A 22,964-nucleotide genomic window follows, 5' to 3' on the forward strand; every position below is an offset into this window, starting at 1 on the left:
GTTGGCAAAGAATATTGAATATACCATGGACTGCCAGAAGAACAAACAAATCTGTCTTGGAAGTGCAGCCAGAGTACTCGTTAGAACCGAGGATGACAAGACTTTGTCTCACGTACTTTGGACATGTTATCAGGGGGGACCAGTCCCTGGAGAAGGACATCATGCTTGGTAAAGTGGAGGGGTCAGCGAAAAAGAAGAAGACACTCAACAAGATGGATTGACACAGTGGCTGCAACAATGGACTGAAACATAGCCATGACTGTGAGGATGGCACGGGACCAGACAGTGTTTTGTTCTGTTGTACATAGGGTCACTGTGAGTCAGAGTTGACCTGATGGCACCTGACAACAGCAAGATGAACAAGTTGACAAGTTGCTCGTTCTGAGTTGGCTTTCTTGAAGAAGAATTTGACTGTAATCACGTCAGAAAACCCTGGATAAGGTAGATACTTGGATTGCTCACTCCTTATAAGATAAATTACAGTAATTACATGTGGTTCAAGATATGAATAAAGAAGTCATTAATTTATTAACATAGCTTATTCCAAGCCAGATAACCTTCTTAAAGAGGCACACATATATAGACACTTACTGAAATTTCATTTAGGTATCTGTTTAACAGAAATTATTACATATGTCAAATTTTTATTCTTTACATATGGATCTCTGTGAAATTCCTAAATTGGCTATAGATCTAAAAGCAGTATTAGTATTTAGCAACATGTCTGTGTCCAGTTAATTTATTCTTTAAGGCTATTTTTACCACAAACAATAGGATCTGAAATTATCAAATATATTGTAGAAACCCAGAGTATATTTAATATTTCTAAGAGGAAAGAATTTACATATTAAAAAGCATAAATTGTGATCATAATAATAATGATAATTATACATAGTATTTATCACATTTTTAAGTAAAGTGTCGCTCACATTCACTGGACCAGTGCAAAGTTAAATTAATTGTGAGAAATATAATTTTGGTGGTCTTTTTCTCCTCAGTAAAATATTTTAAATATTTTAGGTGAAAAAAAATTATGAAGCTCTCAAACAGAGACAAGATGAAGAAAGGATGGTACAGAGCTCCCCTCCAGCGTCTGGTGAGGATACCAGATGGGAGCGGGAAAGTCAGGAAGCCACCAGAGAGCTTCTGAAAGTCAAAGACAGGCTGATTGAAGTAGAAAGGAATGTAAGTGTTGTGGAACGTTTAGTAGAAATAAGGTGGTTTAGATGTAAAGGATTGTGGATATTATACATAACTTAATTCATCTAATCTGGTTTTTCAGCTTTGTTCATTTTATGCTTCGTTGACTGATTTATGATATAAATATGTAATATAAAAAAGGCTGAAGAACTAATAACTTCGTATACTTTTCTCTGTTCCTCATATAAGTCCATCAGCAAGCTCTGTCAAGGATCTTGAAGATAGAAACCTACCTCCTTCTCTCCAGCTGTCTTGCTACCGCTCTAGTCTGACTACCATCAGCTTCTCTCATCTGGACTCTTCATGTCCTCCTAACTGGCCTCCCTCCTTCCACTCTTGGCCCACTCTAACCCATTCTCAGTGCAGTAGCCAGATTACGTCATCTTTTTTTAAATATACTCCAGATCGTGTCATTCCCCTACTGAAAGTCTTCAGTGACTTTCCATGTCAATTAGAATGAACTCCACATTGTTTACTGTGTCCTGTAAGATCTTCCTGACACTGCCCCTGCCTCTGTCCCCTTTACCCTACCGCCCCTGCAGCCATCCGCTCTTGTTATCTGGGGATGATACAAGTATCTGCTAATATCTGGGAAACACCTAAAACAGTGCCTGGCACATAAGTAAGTTAATTCTAGTTAAATACTGGTCTCTTCTTCTGTTTGTTCCTACCTCAGGATCTCTCTGTTTGCTTCCCCTGCCTGGGGCACACGGTTCGCTTCCTTCCGCATTCAAGTCTTGTATCAAGTATCTCCTGCAAGAGTTCTTCCCTGATCCCTTTCCCCACTGAAGTAGCTGTCCCCATCCTAAACCATTCACTGTCACACTGCTGCGTTTACTTTCTTCGTAGCGCTTCTCAGTAGTTAAATTATATTTTTTATTCATTTATCGTTTGCCTACTGAAGGAAAGCTCCGTGAAAGCAGGTAGCTTGTCTTTCTTTCTCACCACCGTGCCTCTGGTATCTAGAATAGTACCTGAGAGATAGTGGGCACTTAGTAAATGTTCGCTGAATGAGTTCAGTAGATATTTGACATTAAACAATGAGCAAATGAATTCAAAAACATCCTTCAGAATGAGCTTAAGGAACTTACATGCTAACGAGTAAAATAATTGTGGTGGTGGTTATTGCTTTCTGTCATAAAAATTAATACAGATACTTCATTAAAACTTCAATGATTTTAATTTAACTTAACAGTACTACAGATACTTCATTAAAAACTTTAAGCTATAAAACCAAAGATTAATCTCCCACGCCATTGATTCTTATTTCCTCACCTAAAATAACCCGTTAGCAATTTCTTGTGTCTCTTCTCAGAAAAATTTCTTCTGCAGATTTATACCTGTGGAATCATACATGCAGTATTCTTATTTGCATTTTTCAATTATATTATCTTGGAATTCTCTCCATTTTAGCTGATACCGATATTTTTTTAATGACTGCATATTACTCCACAGTGTGGATATTGTTTTTTAAAAAATTTATTAGTAATGATTTATTTTAAAGTCCCACATTGATGGACATTGAGGTTATTTTCTAGTTTCACTGCAATGAAAATTCATGTATGAACATGTTTATAATGTGGTAAATTCCTGACAATGGAATTTCTGGGCTGAAGAGTATATATACATATCGGTATGTGTTTATGCATATGTGTATTTCATTTCAGTTGATAATACTGTATTACTCTTTAAAATTCATATGAATTTGCTTCTCTTCCAAATTTTTGTGTTTGTAAAAAACTTAGTTTTGTTGCTGACCCCTGGGGCCACCATATTTATTTATATTTGCCTTTGGAAAAATTAGAAAAAGGCATCCCCCTCCTCTGCAGGACACAGCCCCCACTCATTCTGGGCACTCTGGGCACTCCCGTGCAGGTTAGAAACCCCATTCCAGTTTCTTGTGTTCATAAATATATGTAGAATGAGCTATTTTTTCAGATGTTATGAGACCATAGGACACAGGTACAATAGTATATTAAGGTTTTAATGTTATTGTTTTCTTTTTCATAGGTTAAACATATGTTTATAATTTGGGATAAAGGGGAATGTTTTGTTTTTTCTCCTTTACGGTTGTTGAGGTTTCTTGGATTATAATGGTAATACATGCCCATTGTATAAAATTCCAGTACCTGTAATAGAAATACGTTTGGTGTTGCTTTTATTTTGAATGTGTGTGCTTTGTTTATTAAGAATGCTACACTGCAGGCGGAGAAGCAAGCATTGAAAACGCAACTGAAGCAGCTTGAGACCCAGAACAGCAACTTGCAGGCTCAGATTCTGGCACTTCAGAGACAGACTGTGTCACTGCAGGAGCAGAACACCACCCTCCAGACGCAGAACGCCAAGCTTCAGGTCGGGGTGGGATGTCGCGGGGGTGCGCTGTTACAGTAGGGAGGCTAGACGTGGGAGCGCGGCTTCTCAGTGAGCAAATTACTAATTAATCGAAGATAAAATATTTTTACTTGGTACCTTGCCACATTTTCAAATATTAGCATTGTTTCAATGTCAGAGCCTCTAAATACTATAAATTCACTCAACAAATAGAAATAAAATAATTTTATTTATATTTACTTTGTGATCTTTCCCCCATTTCAATAAGTTGATTATAACTAATCAGGTAGAAACTCTTGAGTGTGGTTGTAGCATACCATTCCTTACGTATTTTTACAGCTTTCTTATCAGGTTAGTTATTTGAAGGTAACACAGCATGGGAATGTTGTCTTTAAACTTGTCTTTAGTTCAAAGGATACGTCTTTTAGTCAGCACTGCTGGTGTCTTTTCAGATAAAACGATCAGGTGGAGGAAAGTGCAGCTCTCTGAAACCTCTTAAAGAGCAAAAGGAGTTCCCTTTTCAGATCTAACACTTGTTCTTTCTGTAATCCTTTTCCAAATAGTAAAGCAAGTACTAGTTTAGTTTAGACTCTTGAGAAAAGTTCCAATTGAATTTTCACAAGTAGTTTTTCAATTCTGTCAACTTCCACATTCTAGAAAATGATAAACTAGCATTTCCAATTCTGTACTTTAGGATATGTGGAATACAGATTTTTGCTGTTCATCTTCATTTAAAAGAAACTCAAACCTAAACACACACACACACATTTTTCGAAACACAAATCAAAAATTGATAGCCTTAGTCTTTGGGAAGCTAAAAATCCAAATTTTCCTAGTACAGTATGAATGTATCTGCTATCACTTACTTAGAACTTCTAAGGTTAGCACTGTAATCTTTCATTTTTAAAAAAGAACAATACATCTGATGACAGTATGCATTCTTGTAGGTTGAAAATTCTACCCTTAATTCTCAAAGTACCTCACTTATGAACCAGAATGCACAACTCCTAATTCAGCAGTCTTCCTTAGAAAATGAAAATGAGTCTATGATCAAAGAAAGAGAAGACCTGAAATCTCTCTACGATTCTCTGGTCAAAGATCATGAAAAGCTGGAGCTTCTGCATGAACGCCAGGCCTCAGAGTTTGAATCTCTCATTGCAAAACATGGAACTCTGAAGTTTGCCCACAAAAATCTTGAGGTGGAACACAAAGATCTCGAAGACCGGTAATTTATCATGTTTTCTTATGTTGTAAATTTAAAACCAGTTTTCTTCAAGCAGTGCAATAAATGTGATGTGTTATAAAGATCTAAGAAAGAATCGATGTAGAAAATTTATATAAATTTACATATATTTTATGTGATATTTATAAATTATTCCTGTTTCTTTCATTTCTAAAATATTTTTTCCGTAAGGAAATATTATAAACACAATGTCTTTTTTTCCCCAGTTACAATCAGTTATTAAAACAGAAAGGACAATTGGAAGATTTGGAAAAAATGCTCAAAGTAGAACAGGAAAAAATGCTGCTTGAAAACAAAAACCATGAGACTGTAGCTGAAGAATACAAGAAACTTTGTGGCGAAAATGATAGGTAATACATAAACATTCTTACCTTTTAGTTCTGTATTATCCATCTCATCCAAAGTGTGCATACGGCCTCTTTATAGTGCCAATCATAATTTGAACTTAGAATTTTGAAAACTAGAATAGGCTGTTTGAAATAGTTTCTCTTACAGTTAAAAAAGAAAAAGGACACAAGTGACAAGTAACTTTCCCAACTAAATCACACAGCTCGTTGTGGAATGCTCAGACAAGAACCTTGTTCTCTTTTTTCTCTTAGTACTTTGTTTTATTCAACTAATTAAGTTTTTAAGTTGTATTTTATAATAAAATTTCTGTGCCTTGATAGCACTTACATGCTTTATTGAGACAGAATGTAATGAGAGCTGATTTTTTGTGTCTTTCTCTTTCCACTAGTCTGGTTCCTACAAATGAGCAGCCTTGTAATTTCCTAGCTACTTGATTTGTACTTATTTTAACTGTCTATGTGATAATGGTCTCCCATAGGGCAGTTGTTGAATTGAAAGCCTTGGGAAAGCAAAACTTCTCAACTCTTAATTTTTAACCTTAGTTAATGCCAAAACAAGAAAGTTTCTTGCTTGGACTAGGTTGTCTAGGCCTCTTTAGAATTATAGTCAGTGAATTGCATTTTGGTGTTAATGTCCTCAGCTTTGATTGAGGCACAGTGTAAAAATATTCTCCAAAGACGCTCCCTGTAGAATTTGCCGTGGAGAGGTTACTGAGGACGTTGTACATCATACTGCTTTCTGCTCCCGCTCCCCCAGTGAGGTATCAGTAGAGAAATCTTTGATCTTGGAGATATTGATAGACTGTGTAGATGTATATGTGAATCAGTGGAATTTGGCCAGCTGCGTATTCAGCATTCATGCATTCACTCGTTGAGTTGACCTATTTATGGAGCATTTACTGTTATTATTTTATTATTTATAATTCTTGTGAGCTGTGTTCAATTCTTTGAAGAATGAGTGATGGTCAGGACAGAAGTTTTCCTTGCCTCCCTCCCTCTTTGTGGGTTCCTGATCTCAGTGCTCTGAGATAGAAGCTGGCAGACCAGGCCCAGCCTGCTCGCAGCCTGTTTCTGTGCGGTCCCCAAGTTAGGAACAGGTTTTACATTTTTAAAGGGTTATGAGGGAAAAAGTAAAGAACATGCTACACAGACTGCATGTGGCCCCCAATGCCTAAAATATTTACTGTCTGGCCCTTTACAGAAAAAGTTGTCAGTCCCTGCTCTTGGAGATGAGTGAAGTGTATTCTGAGAGTATAATTGTCAGGGAGGGAGAAGTATGACCTGATGTTTACGAAAGAGTCAAAATTTATCATTAATATTTGGCGACTGAATAAATGTGAATAATTTGCCACAACTGCAGAAATTTCAACAACTATAAAATTTGATTGAAGCCTGTATACCTGTTATTTGTCAAGAGATGTATACAGTATTTCATGCTGGGTGGAGTAATCATCTTGATCTGTGTTTTGCATTGAATTTTAGAATCTTTGAATTCTCTGTGAAATGAAACTGGATTGGTCTTTTTTTCTATTAAATTTTTATATGAAAAAATTATGAGTGTCTTTACATCTTCAGCATATTTAGAGGCCAAAAGATTTCTTTTCAAGGGAAAGGTACTCAGAATTTTTTTTTTTTTATCCATGTTTTACAGAATAGAAACTTATCCTTAATCAGTTTGGTAACTAGCAAAAGAGTCTTATATTTTCTGAGCATGTCTGTTATGTTATTTACAGCTTTTCATATTGTGTAAAATACAGTGGGAGCCCTGGTGGTACAGTGGTTAAGAGCTGCTGCTGCTAACCAAAAGTTCAGCAGTTCGAATCCACCAGCTGCTTCTTGGAAGCTGTGTGGGAGCAGTTCTGCTCTGTGCTATAGGGTCACTATGAGTCGGAATTGACTGGACAGCAATGGGGTTAGTTAAATTACAATGAAAGCTATTAAGAGACTCTGATTTTATTCTGACGTGATTTCTAATTATAGGTTGAATCATACATATAGTCAGCTTTTGAAAGAGACTGAAGTTTTACAAACTGATCATAAAAATTTGAAGAGTCTTCTAAATAATTCCAAACTAGAACAAACAAGATTAGAAGCTGAATTTTCAAAGCTAAAGGAACAATACCAGCAGTTGGACATCACATCTACCAAGCTGAACAACCAATGTGAGGTGAGCTGTAACAAGTTGAGTCACTGTTTCTTCCTTTGAGCATCGAGACATGCCTAGAAGTAAACAATCATGTTAGAATGACAGTGGCAGCCTCTGTTTAGAGGAGTAGCTCTAAAAGAGTTGGTCAGCGATGAGTGAAACTTACAGATAATTCAGGTAAACCATCCTTTATCATTCATTTCAATCTTTCTTTTTTTTACTCTTAGCTTAAACTTATGTGTCAAGATGCTTTGTAAATTCTAAGTTTATGTACTCAGTTAATGAACAAGTGTTCATGGATCTCCTGGTGTATGCCAGGGAATCAAAGAGAGAAACCCCAACCCTTGTGGAGCTTATATTCTGGTGGAAGGAAACAGGCAATAAACATAGTAAGTGAAACAGAGTGTTTCAGTTACTATGGCTGTGTAACAAGTTACCCCAGAACTTAGTGGTGTAAGACAATGTTTGAGATGCTCACAAATTCTGTTGGTCGGGAGCTTGACAGTGACGGTGGGGCTGTTTGTCTCTGCTGCACTTCCAGCCGGGGCCTCAGCTGGAGGATTCAAAGCTGAGTGCTGAAATCACCTGAAGGCCCTCGCTCGCACTCGTTTGGTGGTTGATGCTGGCTGTAAGGTGGAGACATCTGGGGAAACTGGTCTCTCCCTGCAGGCTGCCTGGCGCTTTCTCTCAATATGGTGCCTGGGCCAGGGGAAAGAGACTCGGGAGAGCCAGGTGACAGCCTCAGAAGTCACACCGTTGTCTCTCCTGCATTCTCTTCATTGTGGCAGTCACATAGCCCCATCCAAGGGAGGAGGAATAAGCTGAGACTCTCCCCATTTCTGACACCTGATAGTTCTTCCACCGTGAGGGGCAAACTGTGAAAACCAGCAGCTTTGCTACTGGAGGAGGCTGACTTGATTTGTAGCAGAGCCCAGAAAAGCCCCATGCTCAGGAGAGTTGTCAAAGGCCAGCTCTCAAATAGCTTGAAGTTATAATACTGGGTGGCGGGGGCAAGTAGAAGACAACCAGACTAGTCAGAAATTTCATAGGGCATCCTAGGAACGGGACCCAGCCATAGTGGGTTTTGGTAGGATCCTGTATGTCATTGGAGGTCTGGAAGGCTGCTTCTGTATCAATCTTACCTAGATTCACCAATCTCTCTCACTTGTTATATATATAATCCTTTTTTCCGGTACAGCTGAGAGTTGGTGGCATAGATTTTGCCCGTTTACTTACACCTGATGACTTCAGTGTGCATTTCAGGAGAACAAGTGCCTTTTCTTAGCAACCACAACACCCTTCATCAGGTTTTAGGAAAGTTAGCGTGTGTGCAATACTTTGATCTGATCTACAATTCATATTCTAATTTTTTTTAATTACTGCAATAATGACTTTTATGGCATTCCCCCTCCTCCGCCCCCTCCAGCCCAGGATCCATTTTTGCATTTAGTTGACTTGTTTTATACCATGCCAGTAATTCTATAGCATGTCCCTCAGTTTGGATTTTTCTGATCTTTTCCTCGTATTTAGATTCAGGTCATGCATTCCTGACCAGAATGCTGGGTGAGTCATGTTATATCCTTCTCTGTGATCATATCCCGAGGCACATCAGACTTGTCTGACCTCGGATGGTTATTTTGATCTGTCAGTCAAAGTGTTGTCTGGTTTCTCCACTGGACAGTTAGTGTTTTTCCTGTTGCTGCAACTAATAGCAATCTTCCAGGAAACACTTTGAGACGCGGCAAATGTCCTGCCAAAATCCAGTTATCTCCACTGGAGATAAAGCGTTGAGTTTTATGCTTCTGTTTTATGTTCTCATGGGTAAATATCCCCATCTTGTGGACTCTAAGAAAATTTCCACAAAGGTCAGTTTTTCCTTTGTTTTTTACATTTTTCACAACCGTGAGCAAAATTGATTTTTTTTTATGTTAACCAAAACATACTCTTCCATCCTCAACAGGTTTTAAAATTATGAATTTAAGTCAGTAATTTATACATTAGTAATATGACTTGATGAACATATTTAAATGTTCATTGTACTAAATTGTATCTTTTTGTGATTATGCCCTTGACAGAGAGAGATTTTAGTTGAAGTAGTCAAGGGCTTTGTATTTCAAAATTTGAAATCATTAAGGTAGTTAATTACCATATTTCATCTTTTCACATTTTAACAACTCTGAAATAGGGAAACATCTTATAGTTTAAAAATGTATTTTCTTAGTGGTATGAAAAAAAATGTGTCTGATAATCCATATCGACTTAGATTTGTTGCAATACACTTAATTAATAAAAGCCTTAATTTGTGGAATATCAATTCTGTAAAATCTTCCTTAGAACATTTCTTATAATTTCTGTCAGCTAATTTGTAAGGAAGACTGCAGTTATTGAATTTATGGTGCTATACCAAACATCACGTTCGTTATGCTAGGTTAATGCAGAAAAATACAGGTTTGGTCTGTTCTCTTAAACTTCCTAAACGTTAAGTAAATTCTTTCTCCATTGATGGGAACTCCTGACCCAATTTTCACAATTTTTAACTATGTTAAAAGGAATGTTAATGCAGTATAGAGCTTTTAAGATCATTTCTACCTGTAAAACATGAATGAACGCATTAAGACGATATTAACTTTTATCACAAATTTTTTGGTGATCTATGTCCTTTTGAATTAGTACACTGATCTCCTGAGGCATAGTTCTTTGGGGCATCTCAGCAGTTCAGCACCTGCACGTATAGGGCTTTGGCAGAACTATTGCTCGTTCCCTAATGATTATGTGAGACACTAGAAGTATTGACTTAATAAGATTCAGAAAGACTATCAATTTATTAGTGTAGAAAAAGTGTATGCATGTAGGCTAGAACTTGAAAAAAACATTGTCAGATTAAAACATCTTTACTTTTGAAGTGATTGGTCAGATTATAATTTTTCTTTCATTTCGAGTTCTATTAATTCAATAAATTTAAAGTCCATTCACCATCTCCCTTTCAAACAACAATAATAATCTGGATAGCTAGGGAATTTATATTCTTCTTAGCAAGGAGAATTGCTTTTTTTGTTTTATCTTGTTTTTGTGTTAAGATGTTTTAGTTGCAAGTGTCAGAAACCCAACTTGAACTTGCTTCGGCAGAGGGACACGTTTATCAGTTCATGGAATCAAAGGGATTAAACAGTTAAACTGTGGGAAAGCCATGAGCATAACCGGCCCTCAAAAATAGCTGGAAACAAAGACTACATGTAAAGAAACCTTTTTCGGAGGCTTCATTTTCGGCCAGCAGGCTGACTTTTTCATGTGGCTTCTAAATTTTATATCTCATAAGCTTCAGCCACCAAAAAAGAATGATCCTCTCATTTTCAATTTAGAAGGTCCAAGGGAAAGACTGGTTGTCCCAGCTTGGGTCAAATGTTCACCCTTGGCGGGGGGCCAAGTCATATAAAAACATGATTTGGGGGAGGCAGAAAAATGCATCTGCGGTGTAAGATGTCAGCATTAGTGGTTGGTAATTGAAAGAGAGCACTAGCAGTGCTTCTGGAATATAATTACTGTTCACACAGGTCTTCATTCTGAGCTGTATACTTAAAGTTTGCTCTGTTCTCTGTGTACGTGTCTCATCAGCTGTCTTTTGACACGGGATGCTGTACAACAACCACAGAGCCTCAGTGGTAACAGACAGTAAACGTTTATGTTTGCTCCCGAGTCATGGGTTGATTGAACAGATGTGCTGATAAAAAAGGCCAGGATCAACTGATCTTGGTAGAGCTTACTCCTGCAAGTGGAGTTAGCTGACAGGTATGCAGGAGGCTGGCCGGCTGGCGGGTGGAAGGTGGCCCCAGCTGGGCTAGCTCTCCTGTGCTGCACGTGGTCTCTCATCCTCCATCAGGGTTCCAAGAGACTGAGTGGAATTCCAACAAGGCCTCTTGAGGCCTAGGCTGGGAACTGTCACACTGCCACTTCCGCCAGCTTCTCTTGACCAAAGCCATTCCAAATTCAAGGAGAGAGGAAATAGATTCTGCTTGTTGATGGGAAGAGTGTGAAGTCCCATTGCAAGAGGATGTAGTAATAAGAGGGGGCAGATAAGTGCAGCATGTTTACAGCCTACCACGAAGGTTGCATTTTGGTTTAAAAATATAGAGAGAAGTAAAATAAACAAGGTGCAGTATTGACAGTTGGTGTTCATGGGCATTCATGGTGTCATTCTTCCTGCTTTTCTGTACCTTCTGAGAACTTTCATAATGCTCATTTTCTTTCGTTTATCTTTTTTTTTTTGGGAGGGGGTTTATTTGTTTGCTTTTGTTTTTTAATACAGATCTCTGGGCTCCACTCTGAATCTGGATGCCGGGGTCCAGAAATCTACATTTGTTTAATATACTCTACAGGTGATATTAAATATGCTCTACCCATGATACTAAATACTGCTTTGGGCTTTCTGACTTCTACTGGAATCTCTAAGTTAAACAGTTTGAAAGACAGAAAGCAGTGTTTTTGGAACTTGAAAATGTGTCCTATATTAGACCCAGTGTTTGAGAGAATTAAGCGAGAAAAATACGTGTACTGTATGTAGTGTGGTACTTTAGCTGTCATTATTACTAATAATAGCTATCACTCATAACTGATCAAAGGGCAACCATCTGATTGTTCAAGTAGCAGCAGACATGTCTCTGAAGTATTTTATATATTTTTCAGATGTTTGAGTTGATTTATGTTAAGTATGAATATTGATTTTTCAAAAACGTTTGTATTTAACAGTTGCTAAGCCAGCTTAAAGGAAACTTGGAAGAAGAAAATCGACATCTGCTAGATCAAATTCAGACATTGATGCTACAGAACAGAACACTATTGGAGCAGAATATGGAAAGCAAGGATCTTTTTCACGTTGAACAAAGACAGTACATGTGGGTGTTAGATCCGTTTGCCCGTTAAAATATTATTCATGATCTTATCACTGCCGTACCCAGTGGCAGAGAAAACTTGATGCTCATTTTTACTGATCTTGAACATCATTCATTATTTCAACATGTATTTCTTTGGGTGCTTATGTTCCGAGTTCTGTGCTAATAACCGGAAATGCTAAGGTGAAAACACATGGGCCCGGCTCTTAAGGAATTGGTAAAAAAGAATAGACATGTAAAGTACAATAATTGCTTTTGGAGGTGTGCCTGGGGGCCATAGACATATAGCGAATATAGGGGGAGGATTCCCTTGGTCTGGGAGAAACAAGGAGTTCCCAAAGGTGTTTGCTTCAGCTGAGACTTAAAGGTTCAGTAGATATTTGCCTGGGGAATACCAGCAGGTGAGAGTGGCAGGTGCAGAAACGTGGAGGTGTGATGATTAAATGTGATAATCGTCTTTGACAATTAAGTGCCGCCACTTAGCCCCAACCACCCTGGGGTCCAGTCTGCCCCATTGTAGTTAAATGTAGTTAAATTAAAAGTCTTAATTCATTTAGGGCAGTTCCCACTGTCAAGTCTTGCCTTACATAAAATAGCAATCACAGCAGTCTTCAAGGATGTGAGGGCTCCCTTCACAAATTTGTTCCTCACCATTGTAGTGAAAGGTGTGTCCTCTGGGCACTCCATGTGTGGGTCTGTGGGTCTAACCGGATAAATTCACTCTAACTTGCCCATTTCCCTGAGTCCTTGGACACCTACTTCTACAGGATATCAAGGCAGTTCAACTTGATTTAGTGTAGCCACTGCTTAATTAATTAAGGGGTTGAGGGGAGCAATGGAGAAGTGGCTAACAGTCAGAAGCCAATTCACAAAAGCTTTTCTGTGCCATGCAGAGGAGTATCTGAAAAATTTGAGCCGAGGACTAACATGATCAGATTTGCATTTAAAAAAAAAAATTACTGATAGCATTTTGGCGTATGGATTGGAAAGTCTGAGAGTAGAGACAAGAAGGGTATTAAGAAGGCTTTTGCAACAGTCTAGTGAGAAATATTTCACAAGCAGGGGCAGTTGGATTCAAACGAGAAATGTGAGAGGTAGAGTGGAGAGGGTGGGAATCTGTATATGCGGGAATTTGGGCCTGGGAACTCGATGGTAGGTAGCCTTTATGTTACACCATACTTCGCCTTTACTAAAGGCTTCTCTTCCTCTTCCCCCCTGAGTAAGAAGAGCCACAGTGTAATGAAAATCGCACAGTTGTTCAAATCCCACTTCTTCCACTCACTAGTTAGGTGGGCATTGGCAGGTCACTTCATTCTTTGATCTTCAGTTTCTTCTTCTCTAAAACAGAGATAATAACACCTACTTCCAGGATTATCCTAAGGAATAAATGAAAGTGTATGTCTGTACCTTTCAGAGTTGGTATACGTGATGGTGAGCCAGGGCACGTGTGGAACCACAGGATACAACATGCATTTTTCTGAAGCATCGTTTTTACTACAAAATTAGGGGCAGGAACATTATTTTTGTTTTAACACATAGTTGTATCATTAGCCTAAGAAGCTAAAGTACTTCTCCCAGCAGAGAATAAAAGCATTCATGCCCCTGAAAGAGCTGAGGGTGTAATCTAAAGTGGCCAGCCGCAAATGTGAAATTTCTTGAAGTTTTACATTTGTCTTAAAATTCACGTAAACTCTGCCTTTGCTTGGCGGTATTCCTGTGTATTCACCTAAAAATAGCTCTTGGCATTTGAGTTTCCTGTCCCTTAAGCAGAGGTATTATCGAAAGCTTCATCTGTAATATTCTGACCCTTGGTGACAGATCTATTTTCAGGGTTTCAATGATTGTATCTATCTGGATGATTTCCAAATATCAGTATCCGTTCTGGCTTCTTGAACTTATGACTGGCCACCTAACACATCAGACCTTTCTAGTTCAGTGCCTCCGTCACGTGGTCCTAGCAGGGAGACAGTGGACAGGTAGTACTGAGAATCTGGAGCTCCTGATGCTATTTCAGCAGATAAAAGGAGAAGAGCCGCTGGGAGCTGGCCTTCTCTCCCACAGCCATCAGCTTTTCAACTGTCGGCTCTCCTGCAGCCTTCAGATTCCAGCAGCTGGTTACTAATAAAGGTATAGGCCAGTGCAGTTTGCGCTGTGGTGTGACTGTTGGCAACATCTGTTCACAAAGCACCTTCTTTCACTGTAACTCTCAGATCAGTTCTTTCCAATTCCCATCATCCTAATTCAGCCCTCTTTCTCAACTAGACTACCCCATCACCCTCCTAAATGGTTTCTTCACCTCCAGCCTTTCTGATATATCCTATTCCATCATTGGGTTAAAGCACCTAAAGCAAAGATCTCATTATGCCACTTGTGGTGAGACAGTCAATACTTCTGATTTCCTGTGGAGCTAAACAGAAACTTGAGACGCTCCCATTGTTTCCTCTCAGCCCGCAGTCAAACTAAACTGCTGCATATGGCATTCTTATCTTTCCTTACAGCCATCTAATATGGCTTCCTTTGTTCATCTCTGGTGGAAATGTTTTTCCTTTTATAAGCTCTCATACTCACCCAGTAGTTTTATTTTGGAACTACTCCTGCTTTGGATTAGAATAGCTGTTCTCTCCTATATTCTAAACAGAACCAGGCTACTTATTCAACCTTTATAGACACTTCATGCCTTGCTTGTTGTAAATGATCGTTAAATGTTTGTTGAGTAGACAGTATTCTTCGCACTGCAGTTTCTTGGAGGGAATGACTTTACGCTGGTCTGTGATCTTTGGGGTTTCTGTCTGTTATACACACTTGTTGTTGCCATCGAGTCAGTTTTGACTTCATTGCAGAAGCAGATCACCAGGCCTGTCTTCCAAGGCACCTCTGGGTGGGTTCAAGCTACCAACCTTTTGGCTAGTAGTCTACCAAGTCCCCCAAAATGAAGCTAGCATGGGGTGAAACTAGTATGCACGTGAGTTGCTGGAGGCAGGAAATAATTCTCTGACAAGTAAATCAAGCCTAAACAGTTTTACCAAAAAGGGAAAAAATGTATTTGCATAAAGATGTGATTACAGGATTATTTATAATATCTGTAATTGTAAGCAACCTAAACATCCAACATTTTTATTTGTTTGCTTATATAAATTATAATAAATTACCCTTCATTCCAAAAATCATTTGAAATACTGAAGATTCAAGAGTAGTGAAGTAGTTAATATTGATATAATGTTGTTTGTTTAATAATTGTAAAAAAGATGTTGAAAGAGGATTCCTTTGTCATGATGAGATTATAGTATGGAAAATTTTCTTCAAACAAACAAATCCTGTTGAAGAATTGAAGCTTTAAATCCTGTATCCCTTTATTTAAGTAAGTTGTAAATTTAAAGAAAAGGAAAATGGAAAAAAAAATCCCATTGTTACTACCTAATGAACTTTTAGTTGTTGGTCATAGTATCTGTGTTTATGTGTTGGGAAGCAATTAGATCATAGTCACAAAATAATTTATTATCATTTATAGCGATATAAAATATGCTGCATGTCCCAAAATGTAATTTTTATTTTTATAGTGATAAGTTAAATGAATTAAGACGACAAAAGGAGAAATTAGAGGAGAAAATTATGGATCAGTACAAATTTTATGACCCATCACCTCCTAGAAGGTACTGCTAACCAAATTTTATGAATTTTTATTTTGAAAATAAGATGAAAGTTGTATGTTAAGACTTTTAATTTTGTAAAAGATTTGTATCTTGAATTTTAAACTGAGATTTATTTATTTATTTTTTAATTATCCTATTAGGAGAGGCAACTGGATTACACTGAAAATGAGAAAATTGATAAAGTCTAAGAAAGATCTTAATCGGGAACGTCAGAAATCCCTCACGTTAACACCGACTCGTTCAGACTCGGGTGAAGGCTTTCTTCAGCTCCCCCATCAAGACAGTCAAGACAGCTCCTCAGTAGGTTCTAACTCTCTAGAAGATGGCCAGGCCCTGGGGACCAAGAAGAGCAGCAGTGAGTGCTTACACACTTGTGATCTCTAGCAGTGATTTAGAAGCCTTTTTAAAGATTTCTTTTAAATAACTTAAACAATCCTTTGGGAGGACAGTCTGACTGATGGCATTTTTAAAAGCTTGGTAGGATTGTACAGTTTTCACTGCAGTGACGCACAGCCACGTCACTTTCTGTGTTGTGTATGTGGACAGAAATTCCACCCAGGCAGACAGCATCGTTTGGCCAGGGAGGTAAAATGCGGCAGTAGAAAGAACACGGAAATAGAGGAGCCGGACTAGCTCTGCCACGTGCTAGTTGTGTTTGCTCCCTGCCTTACCCACCCGGTTATGAGGAGCAAGTGAGACGTTCAGGTGTAAGGTTTTATTTTCCTATTATTCATAACTGAAGCTGAATAATCAGGCACGTACTTTGATGGTGTCAAAGTGGAACAGAGTTTCCACTGATGAGGAAGCAAAGAAAAAGAGGTATGAGTATGAAAATGTGTTATTCGGTGATTCAGAAATAACTGCAGACTAAAAATTATTGAGGGATTACATGGTAAAAGATTGATTAAAATAAAAGGATGGGGAGGTGTAAATTTATGTTTAAACTTGTGATTTAATATTTTATAATTACAAATATGGTAGTAGTACATCATAACATGCCCTGTACAATCAGAGCCTTTTAATTCATTGCTAGTGTGCTTAGCTAAACCAAGAGAGCAAAGTAAAAGCCTGAAGAAGTGTATTTTAAAAGAAAGAGAAAATAATTCAATGCTAGGCCTCTGAAGATGTCCAAGTAATTGACTACAATCAGTGTTCTTATAAAATAAGTAAACAAGGATTCTTTGAACGTTCTCACACTACCGTCAGTCACTAAAATTAAAAAATACATATATATTTGTATATATATATGTCACTACCATTCTTTTGAAGTAAAAGCAGGCAAAAACAGCTGCTTCTTCCTCTAGGGATAGGCTGTTCATTAGGACCACACTCAAAGCACACAAAAATTGTACACGATGTTTTGACCTCAGAGAAATTGACTCTGAAAAGACAAGAGTATTTTACTGTGTAGGAGATTAGACATTAAAGAGTATATTTCAGGATGCAACTGTGTTGTTGTTGTGTGCTGTTGAGTCTGTTCTGACTCATAGTGGCCCTATAGGACAGAGTGGAACTGCCCCATGGGATTTCCTAGGCTCTAATATTTATGGGAGCAGATAGCCAGGTCTTTTCTCCAGCAGAGTGGCTGGTGGATTCGAACCACTGACCTTTTGGTTAGCAGCCAAGCGCTTAACATTTGTGTAACCAGGGCTCCTTGGGAGTGCTATAGCATCCTAGAAACTAGAATCCATAGGTAAGCAACAAAAAAAATAACACACATATATAAATTAGTCTGAATAAAGCATTTTAATTCTATATATCCACTTAAGATTATTGCTACCTGGGTCTTTTGCAGTGTAGTCCTTTTCCACTAAATCTTCTTGAAACCTCTGAATAGTTATTGTAGTAGAGAGATCATCAAGTTTTTTTTAAAAAGTGACAGGCAAGTTAATTTTATCTGCTACCTTTAGATAGAAAATGTATGACACGTTATTAAATGAGAAATAATAATGGACATAGTTTTTTTTTTTTTTAATTAAAAGAAGATAGTTTAATTCAGGTATGAGAACACACACTAGAAATGCACAACAGTCTTTTGAAGCCACCTTCTTCCTTTAAGTATAAATCTGTCACTCTTATACTGTCTGCTGAAGCTGTCAGAATAAGAATTAGAAGGAAGCAATACTCTTCTGGCGTTGTTCCATTTTAGAAATGTAAAAATAAACACAAAACCCAACAATTGTGTTGTTGAGTGCCATTGGGTCGGTTCTGACTCATAGCAACCCGATATACAACAAAATGAAACACTGCCTGGTCAGTACGAATGTTCCCTTAGTTGCAGTGTGGTTTGGGAAAAGGACATATTTCTACAAACTGACTGCGCATAAGAGGGATCATATTCTGCCACTAGGAAACTCCTTTTATCCTGTGCACTTTGGAAGAGCGTCAGTAAAACAATCTTTCGACAACAGTTGAAAGCAAAAAAAAGTATCTAAACAAGACAACACGTGCATGCTGTAACCACTCAGCTTTGTTTTAGCTAAGTGTCCATTTTTACATTGCTTTCAGTTCATTTCCTTTTAATCATTAAAAACAGCTGTGTTTACCAAGCTAGGGGGAAAAAAAATAGGTCAAGTTAAAAGGTTAAGTGAATCATGACTGTGCCTAGTAGCAGTCAGACAGATAAAAAGCTACCTGTCCATCGCAGTCTCTTTAACGCGTTATACTTGTCGGTTTGTCAGAAGATCTTTGGTTATTGATAAGATGATGGCAAGTCTTGCAAAGAGCATAGTTACTAAGGCTGTGTAGGTTTTTCAGTCTTTATGCAAATCGTTTTCCTAGGTCCTAAATTGCATTTCCAAAAAGGTGTTAACAATTTTTGGTATCTAAATCTTCTGAAAAATATAGCTTAAGAATGGTTAGTGACTCTAGCACGTTTTTATTTTTGTTCCAGCGACTCCTGTATTTTAGTAGTAATCCTAATTTCATTCACAGAATTATTTTGTACAGTGCACCCTCTGATTTTGTTTTTAATAAGCTCACCTGTAAAGCTGTTTAAAATCCTAAAAACGTGGTGCATGCATAGCTTGCTCTTAATTTTGCTCACTTGTGGGGCCTCCTGTCCCTTTGGTCTTAGTGGAGCTCATGGCTGACAGTCATTATCACTGTCAGTATATTCTTTTCTTCCTCCTTCCCCCAGCCAACCTTCCGCAAAACAAACCGAATATAATTGCTTATTTTATCTTTAGAAGGGCTCTGCTAGAAAAAAAAGAATGTATGCTAAAGATTGCACCAGAATTTTGCTTAAATGAAGAAGTTATTTCCTTTTTTTTTTTTTAATTAAAGCTTAAGGAGGAAAAAAAACTTTTTAATGTACTTTTTTAAAGTTTCTTTAGATTGTTGTAAATATCCTTGGGCATAAAGCCTTATAGTTTAAAAAATTAAAATATGAGAGGATTGAAAAGCCTTGCACATTTTCATCAAGACCTGTCAATAGCCTTAATTTTAAAGGTGTAGCTTTACAAGTTAACTAGGAAAATTGTTCCCTCTGTAAGTAATTCTATTCAGTTCCTGTGATTAAATGACTATAGCCATGCCAAGCTTTCAAAGTATATGTTCCTCATCATTGTCTTCAGTGCTTTCCCAGTATTTTAAAGTATCCAAGTGCATATTTCATACTTCATTATCATTCAGCAGCATGAGAGTAATAGCTTTAGCATAGCATACATAGCCAAAACTCAGACATTTCATTTCTGTCCTTAATTTCAGCATTTAACTCCCATCTGTTCTTCTCCTTTTTTCTTTCATTCCCCTGTTTCTGTTTTTCCTCATGCTCTGACATTAAAGTGATTGCACTGAAAAGACTGCCCTTTTTGAGGAACAGACCGAAGGACAAAGACAAAATGAAGGCCTGCTACCGTCGTTCCATGTGTAAGACCTTATGACAGTTCAGCTTCTCTCCGATGACTAATATTTCACTAACCTTTCTCTGGACTGTGCCAATTCCATTACTTTGTAAAGTGCAGTCTGTCGCTAATAGAAGGAGCTGGAGGAATTGTTTTTTCAAAACTGGCACTGAATTTGCGTTACATGTATGTTTACTGATACATATACATGTACATAGACATGCATATGTTTAGTCATACATGTAATATCCTTGTAAATTCCCAGTGCTTTCTGAAAGTTGGCAGGAAAAACCCTTAATTTTATATACCATAGATATTTTTTCCCAAAGAAATTTACTTAAAGAAGATATAACAAAACCATTAGCCTTAGGAATTTATCTTATATGGACCAGATAAGATAAATAAATAAAATGGCCTATAACCCTTAAAAATGTTTGTCATTCTTTCTGCAATAATACTCTGGGTTTTCTTTTTTTTTAGTGAAATGGGTAATAACATAATCACGTTAAATGCCTATCACTTTGAATATCATCTCTTTCAGGTTATTATTGAATGGTATACTTATTTGATTCCTAAAATGAATAATTTCTTCAGTAACCTGCTCTGACCAAGGACTCTTTGTCATTTTCAATAATGATGCTATATAAGAACTGCTCACCATCCTACCTTCATTCATTCCATTTTTGTCACCACAAAATCACATTGCAGAGGCTTCTAATTATAGTGCACATGACTGCTGAAAAGCATGGCAGTTTTATATAGTAAAATTCTTTCCTGTTTTTTTTAAGGGGGTGGGAGTGGGATAAAATTATTTACTGAAATTTATCAGCCTGTGTGGCCTCCTCATTTCATTCAGTTGAATGCATGTCATAATTCAAATGACCTTGTGGTTATAGTTTTTGATGTTCACTTACATTAATCCATAGACAAAAGCTAGATCATTTATAATGCAGAAAAGATATAAGAGCAAACACATTAACCATGCTGATTCATTTGCTTTCATTTGCATCCCAGCCATGAATGACCTGGTGCAGTCCATGGTCCTAGCAGGAGGACAGTGGACAGGTAGTACTGAGAATTTGGAGGTTCCTGATGATATTTCAACGGGTAAAAGGAGAAAAGAATTGGGAGCTATGGCCTTCTCTACTACAGCCATCAACTTTTCAACTGGCAACTCTTCTACAGGCTTCAGATCCAAGCAGTTGGTTAAAAATAAAGGTATAGGCCGTCTGCTGTTTGCACTGTGGTGTAACTGTTGGCAACAGGAATTTTGATTGACTAGCCCCTGTGTACTTTTTTAAAAGCAACAACCTGAAATAATTACAAAAACATAATCTGGATTTTATTTGGAAGAATTCTCAAATCATATTAAAAATGTAAGACATTATACAGATAACTAAAGTCTTTCCTAGGCCTCCATTCATAATAAGCACCTAATGAACTAACGAGAAAAGGAGAGGTAAACCAGGTAAAGAGTGAGAAAGAAGGGAGTGACAGAAGTTCTTAAAAAACTAACAGACCCAGAACGCTACAACTTCAGAGAACCTCATGCAGTAAGCCAGGCTCTTGCTGTGCCGTACAGGGTCACTGGGGAGACTGTTTCATTGCTCCTGGGGTTTTCCCTAAGCCAGTCGGCTCTCATCAGAGCTCGTCTGTTTCTTATTCCTAGTTCCAGTTTCTGGTTGAGTCTGTGAAATACGTTGCACCAGGATATATTGCCCATGACTGAAAAAGAATGCCCTGTTCTATGTCAATAAAACTTCTATATTGGATTTTTTAGTTACAAAAATATTTTCATATCCATTTTACTATTTTATGTAGATACTACATCCTTTGAAGATATAAGCCCACAAGGTATTAGTGATGATTCTAGTACGGGATCAAGAGTTCATGGTAAGATATGAACTTTAGAGAGTAGGTATTGAATACAGAACGGGAATGCTGAGAGCCTTGCATTGTACAGGTGAACGTGGCATTGCCAGCGAGCATGTTTTTCCTAACCTGCATCTCATAGCCACCTCTGCCATTTCTTCAAACCTAACACTCTCTTTTGCCCCTTTAAGGGTATTTCTTTTTCTATATGTTCTCTATTTTAGTCAAGTCATTTATAAAGTATGCCTGCACGTACTCAAAGGTAATTTTGTTGCCATTTTTTGCACAAAGCTAAAGTTAAGAGCTCGGCTGCTAGTCAAAAGGTCGGCAGTTCAAATCCACCAGCCGGAAACCCTGTGGGTTTGGAAACCCTATGGGGCAGTTCTACTCTGTCCTGTAGGGTCGCTATGAGTTGGAATTGACTTGACGACAGTGGGTTTGGTTTGGTTTAAAGTTATGAGAGTTACATTTTATCATTGGTTTAAAAAGAAATATGTTGCTAAAAGATGAATTTTAAGAAACCAGATTTTCTACAATATTGAGTGTTTCAGATTTAAACTATCTAGCAAATCATACCTTACTGAGCTCAATTATTAACAATAATTGGATAACATGTTAAAGGGATTTCACATATCGGTGGGATGTTAAGAATTAGCACAGGGCAGTGTTAGCTGTCCATTTGTTGCCCTTGTGTAAGGGTAGGAGCCCAGGACACGAACTGTCAGATGCTCATGCTCCCCCTGTCCAGGGCATCTCTGCAGTGTGCAGGCTTCTGTGTCTGATCTGTTCTAAGTGACCTAGTCACTAGCTGTTTGTTAGTTTTGCATGTCATTCTGTTCGACTAAAACTGTCCTGGTATCCATCTAGCAGTCATTTTCAAATCTAAACCTGCGCTTGGTCTTCTTTTCTTTGAATCTCAACTACTGTTTCAGAACTGTCCTGTCCTGAAATGTCGTACTGAACTGCCTCGAAATGCCTTTGCTTTCTGATGTGTACGATTCCGCTCTGGGCATGCTCAGCCTGTGGAAGTATGCATGATTGCTTCCTCAGAGCGCCTGTGATCGGAATGGAAAGGGCAGTGTCGTCAGCTGGAGGATTCATTGCACTGTCTCCTGATTTTCCCATTTAGCTTCGCGACCAGCCAGCCTTGATAGTGGCCAAACGTCCACTGGCAATAGCAATAATAATGCTTCCCTCCACGAAGTCAAAGGTATGCTGTGGGTAAACCTGTTACCTGCTCCGTCCATTTCCAGTGTTTAAAGGTGGGAGATGGGATGAAGTTTCCAGGATAAAGTATGAAATCCAAATCATCTGTGTTTGGAACATAGTTTCTTAGGCCATTTCATACTTTTCACATTGTAATACGTGAGCATTGCAGTGTGTTTCACATTGTAATACGTGAGCATTGCAGTGTGTTTCACATTGTAATACGTGAGCATTGCAG

At 38.0% G+C, this 22,964-nt stretch overlaps 1 protein-coding gene across 5 annotated transcripts in view; it reads left to right on the plus strand.

Annotated features, from left to right (window-relative positions):
• CCDC88A (coiled-coil domain containing 88A) overlaps positions 1–22,964 on the plus strand; it is a 123,248-nt gene that overhangs the window by 88,540 nt on the left and 11,744 nt on the right. For 4 of the 5 annotated variants that reach the window (XM_012556553.2, XM_023735088.1, XM_023735086.1 and 1 more), the window contains exons 18-29: positions 1,021–1,185; positions 3,391–3,552; positions 4,479–4,756; positions 4,981–5,124; positions 7,102–7,288; positions 12,011–12,156; positions 15,711–15,803; positions 15,944–16,158; positions 19,590–19,673; positions 20,663–20,866; positions 21,470–21,541; positions 22,650–22,730. In XM_012556553.2, the coding sequence (XP_012412007.1) occupies positions 1,021–1,185; positions 3,391–3,552; positions 4,479–4,756; positions 4,981–5,124; positions 7,102–7,288; positions 12,011–12,156; positions 15,711–15,803; positions 15,944–16,158; positions 19,590–19,673; positions 20,663–20,866; positions 21,470–21,541; positions 22,650–22,730 (1,831 nt within the window). The remainder of the gene's footprint in view (positions 1–1,020; positions 1,186–3,390; positions 3,553–4,478; positions 4,757–4,980; positions 5,125–7,101; positions 7,289–12,010; positions 12,157–15,710; positions 15,804–15,943; positions 16,159–19,589; positions 19,674–20,662; positions 20,867–21,469; positions 21,542–22,649; positions 22,731–22,964) is intronic. The other variant, XM_004369452.2, reaches the window with a different exon arrangement.

Source organism: Trichechus manatus, unplaced genomic scaffold (assembly GCF_000243295.1).
Source record: "Trichechus manatus latirostris isolate Lorelei unplaced genomic scaffold, TriManLat1.0 scaffold00005, whole genome shotgun sequence".
Lineage (NCBI taxonomy): Eukaryota > Metazoa > Chordata > Mammalia > Sirenia > Trichechidae > Trichechus > Trichechus manatus.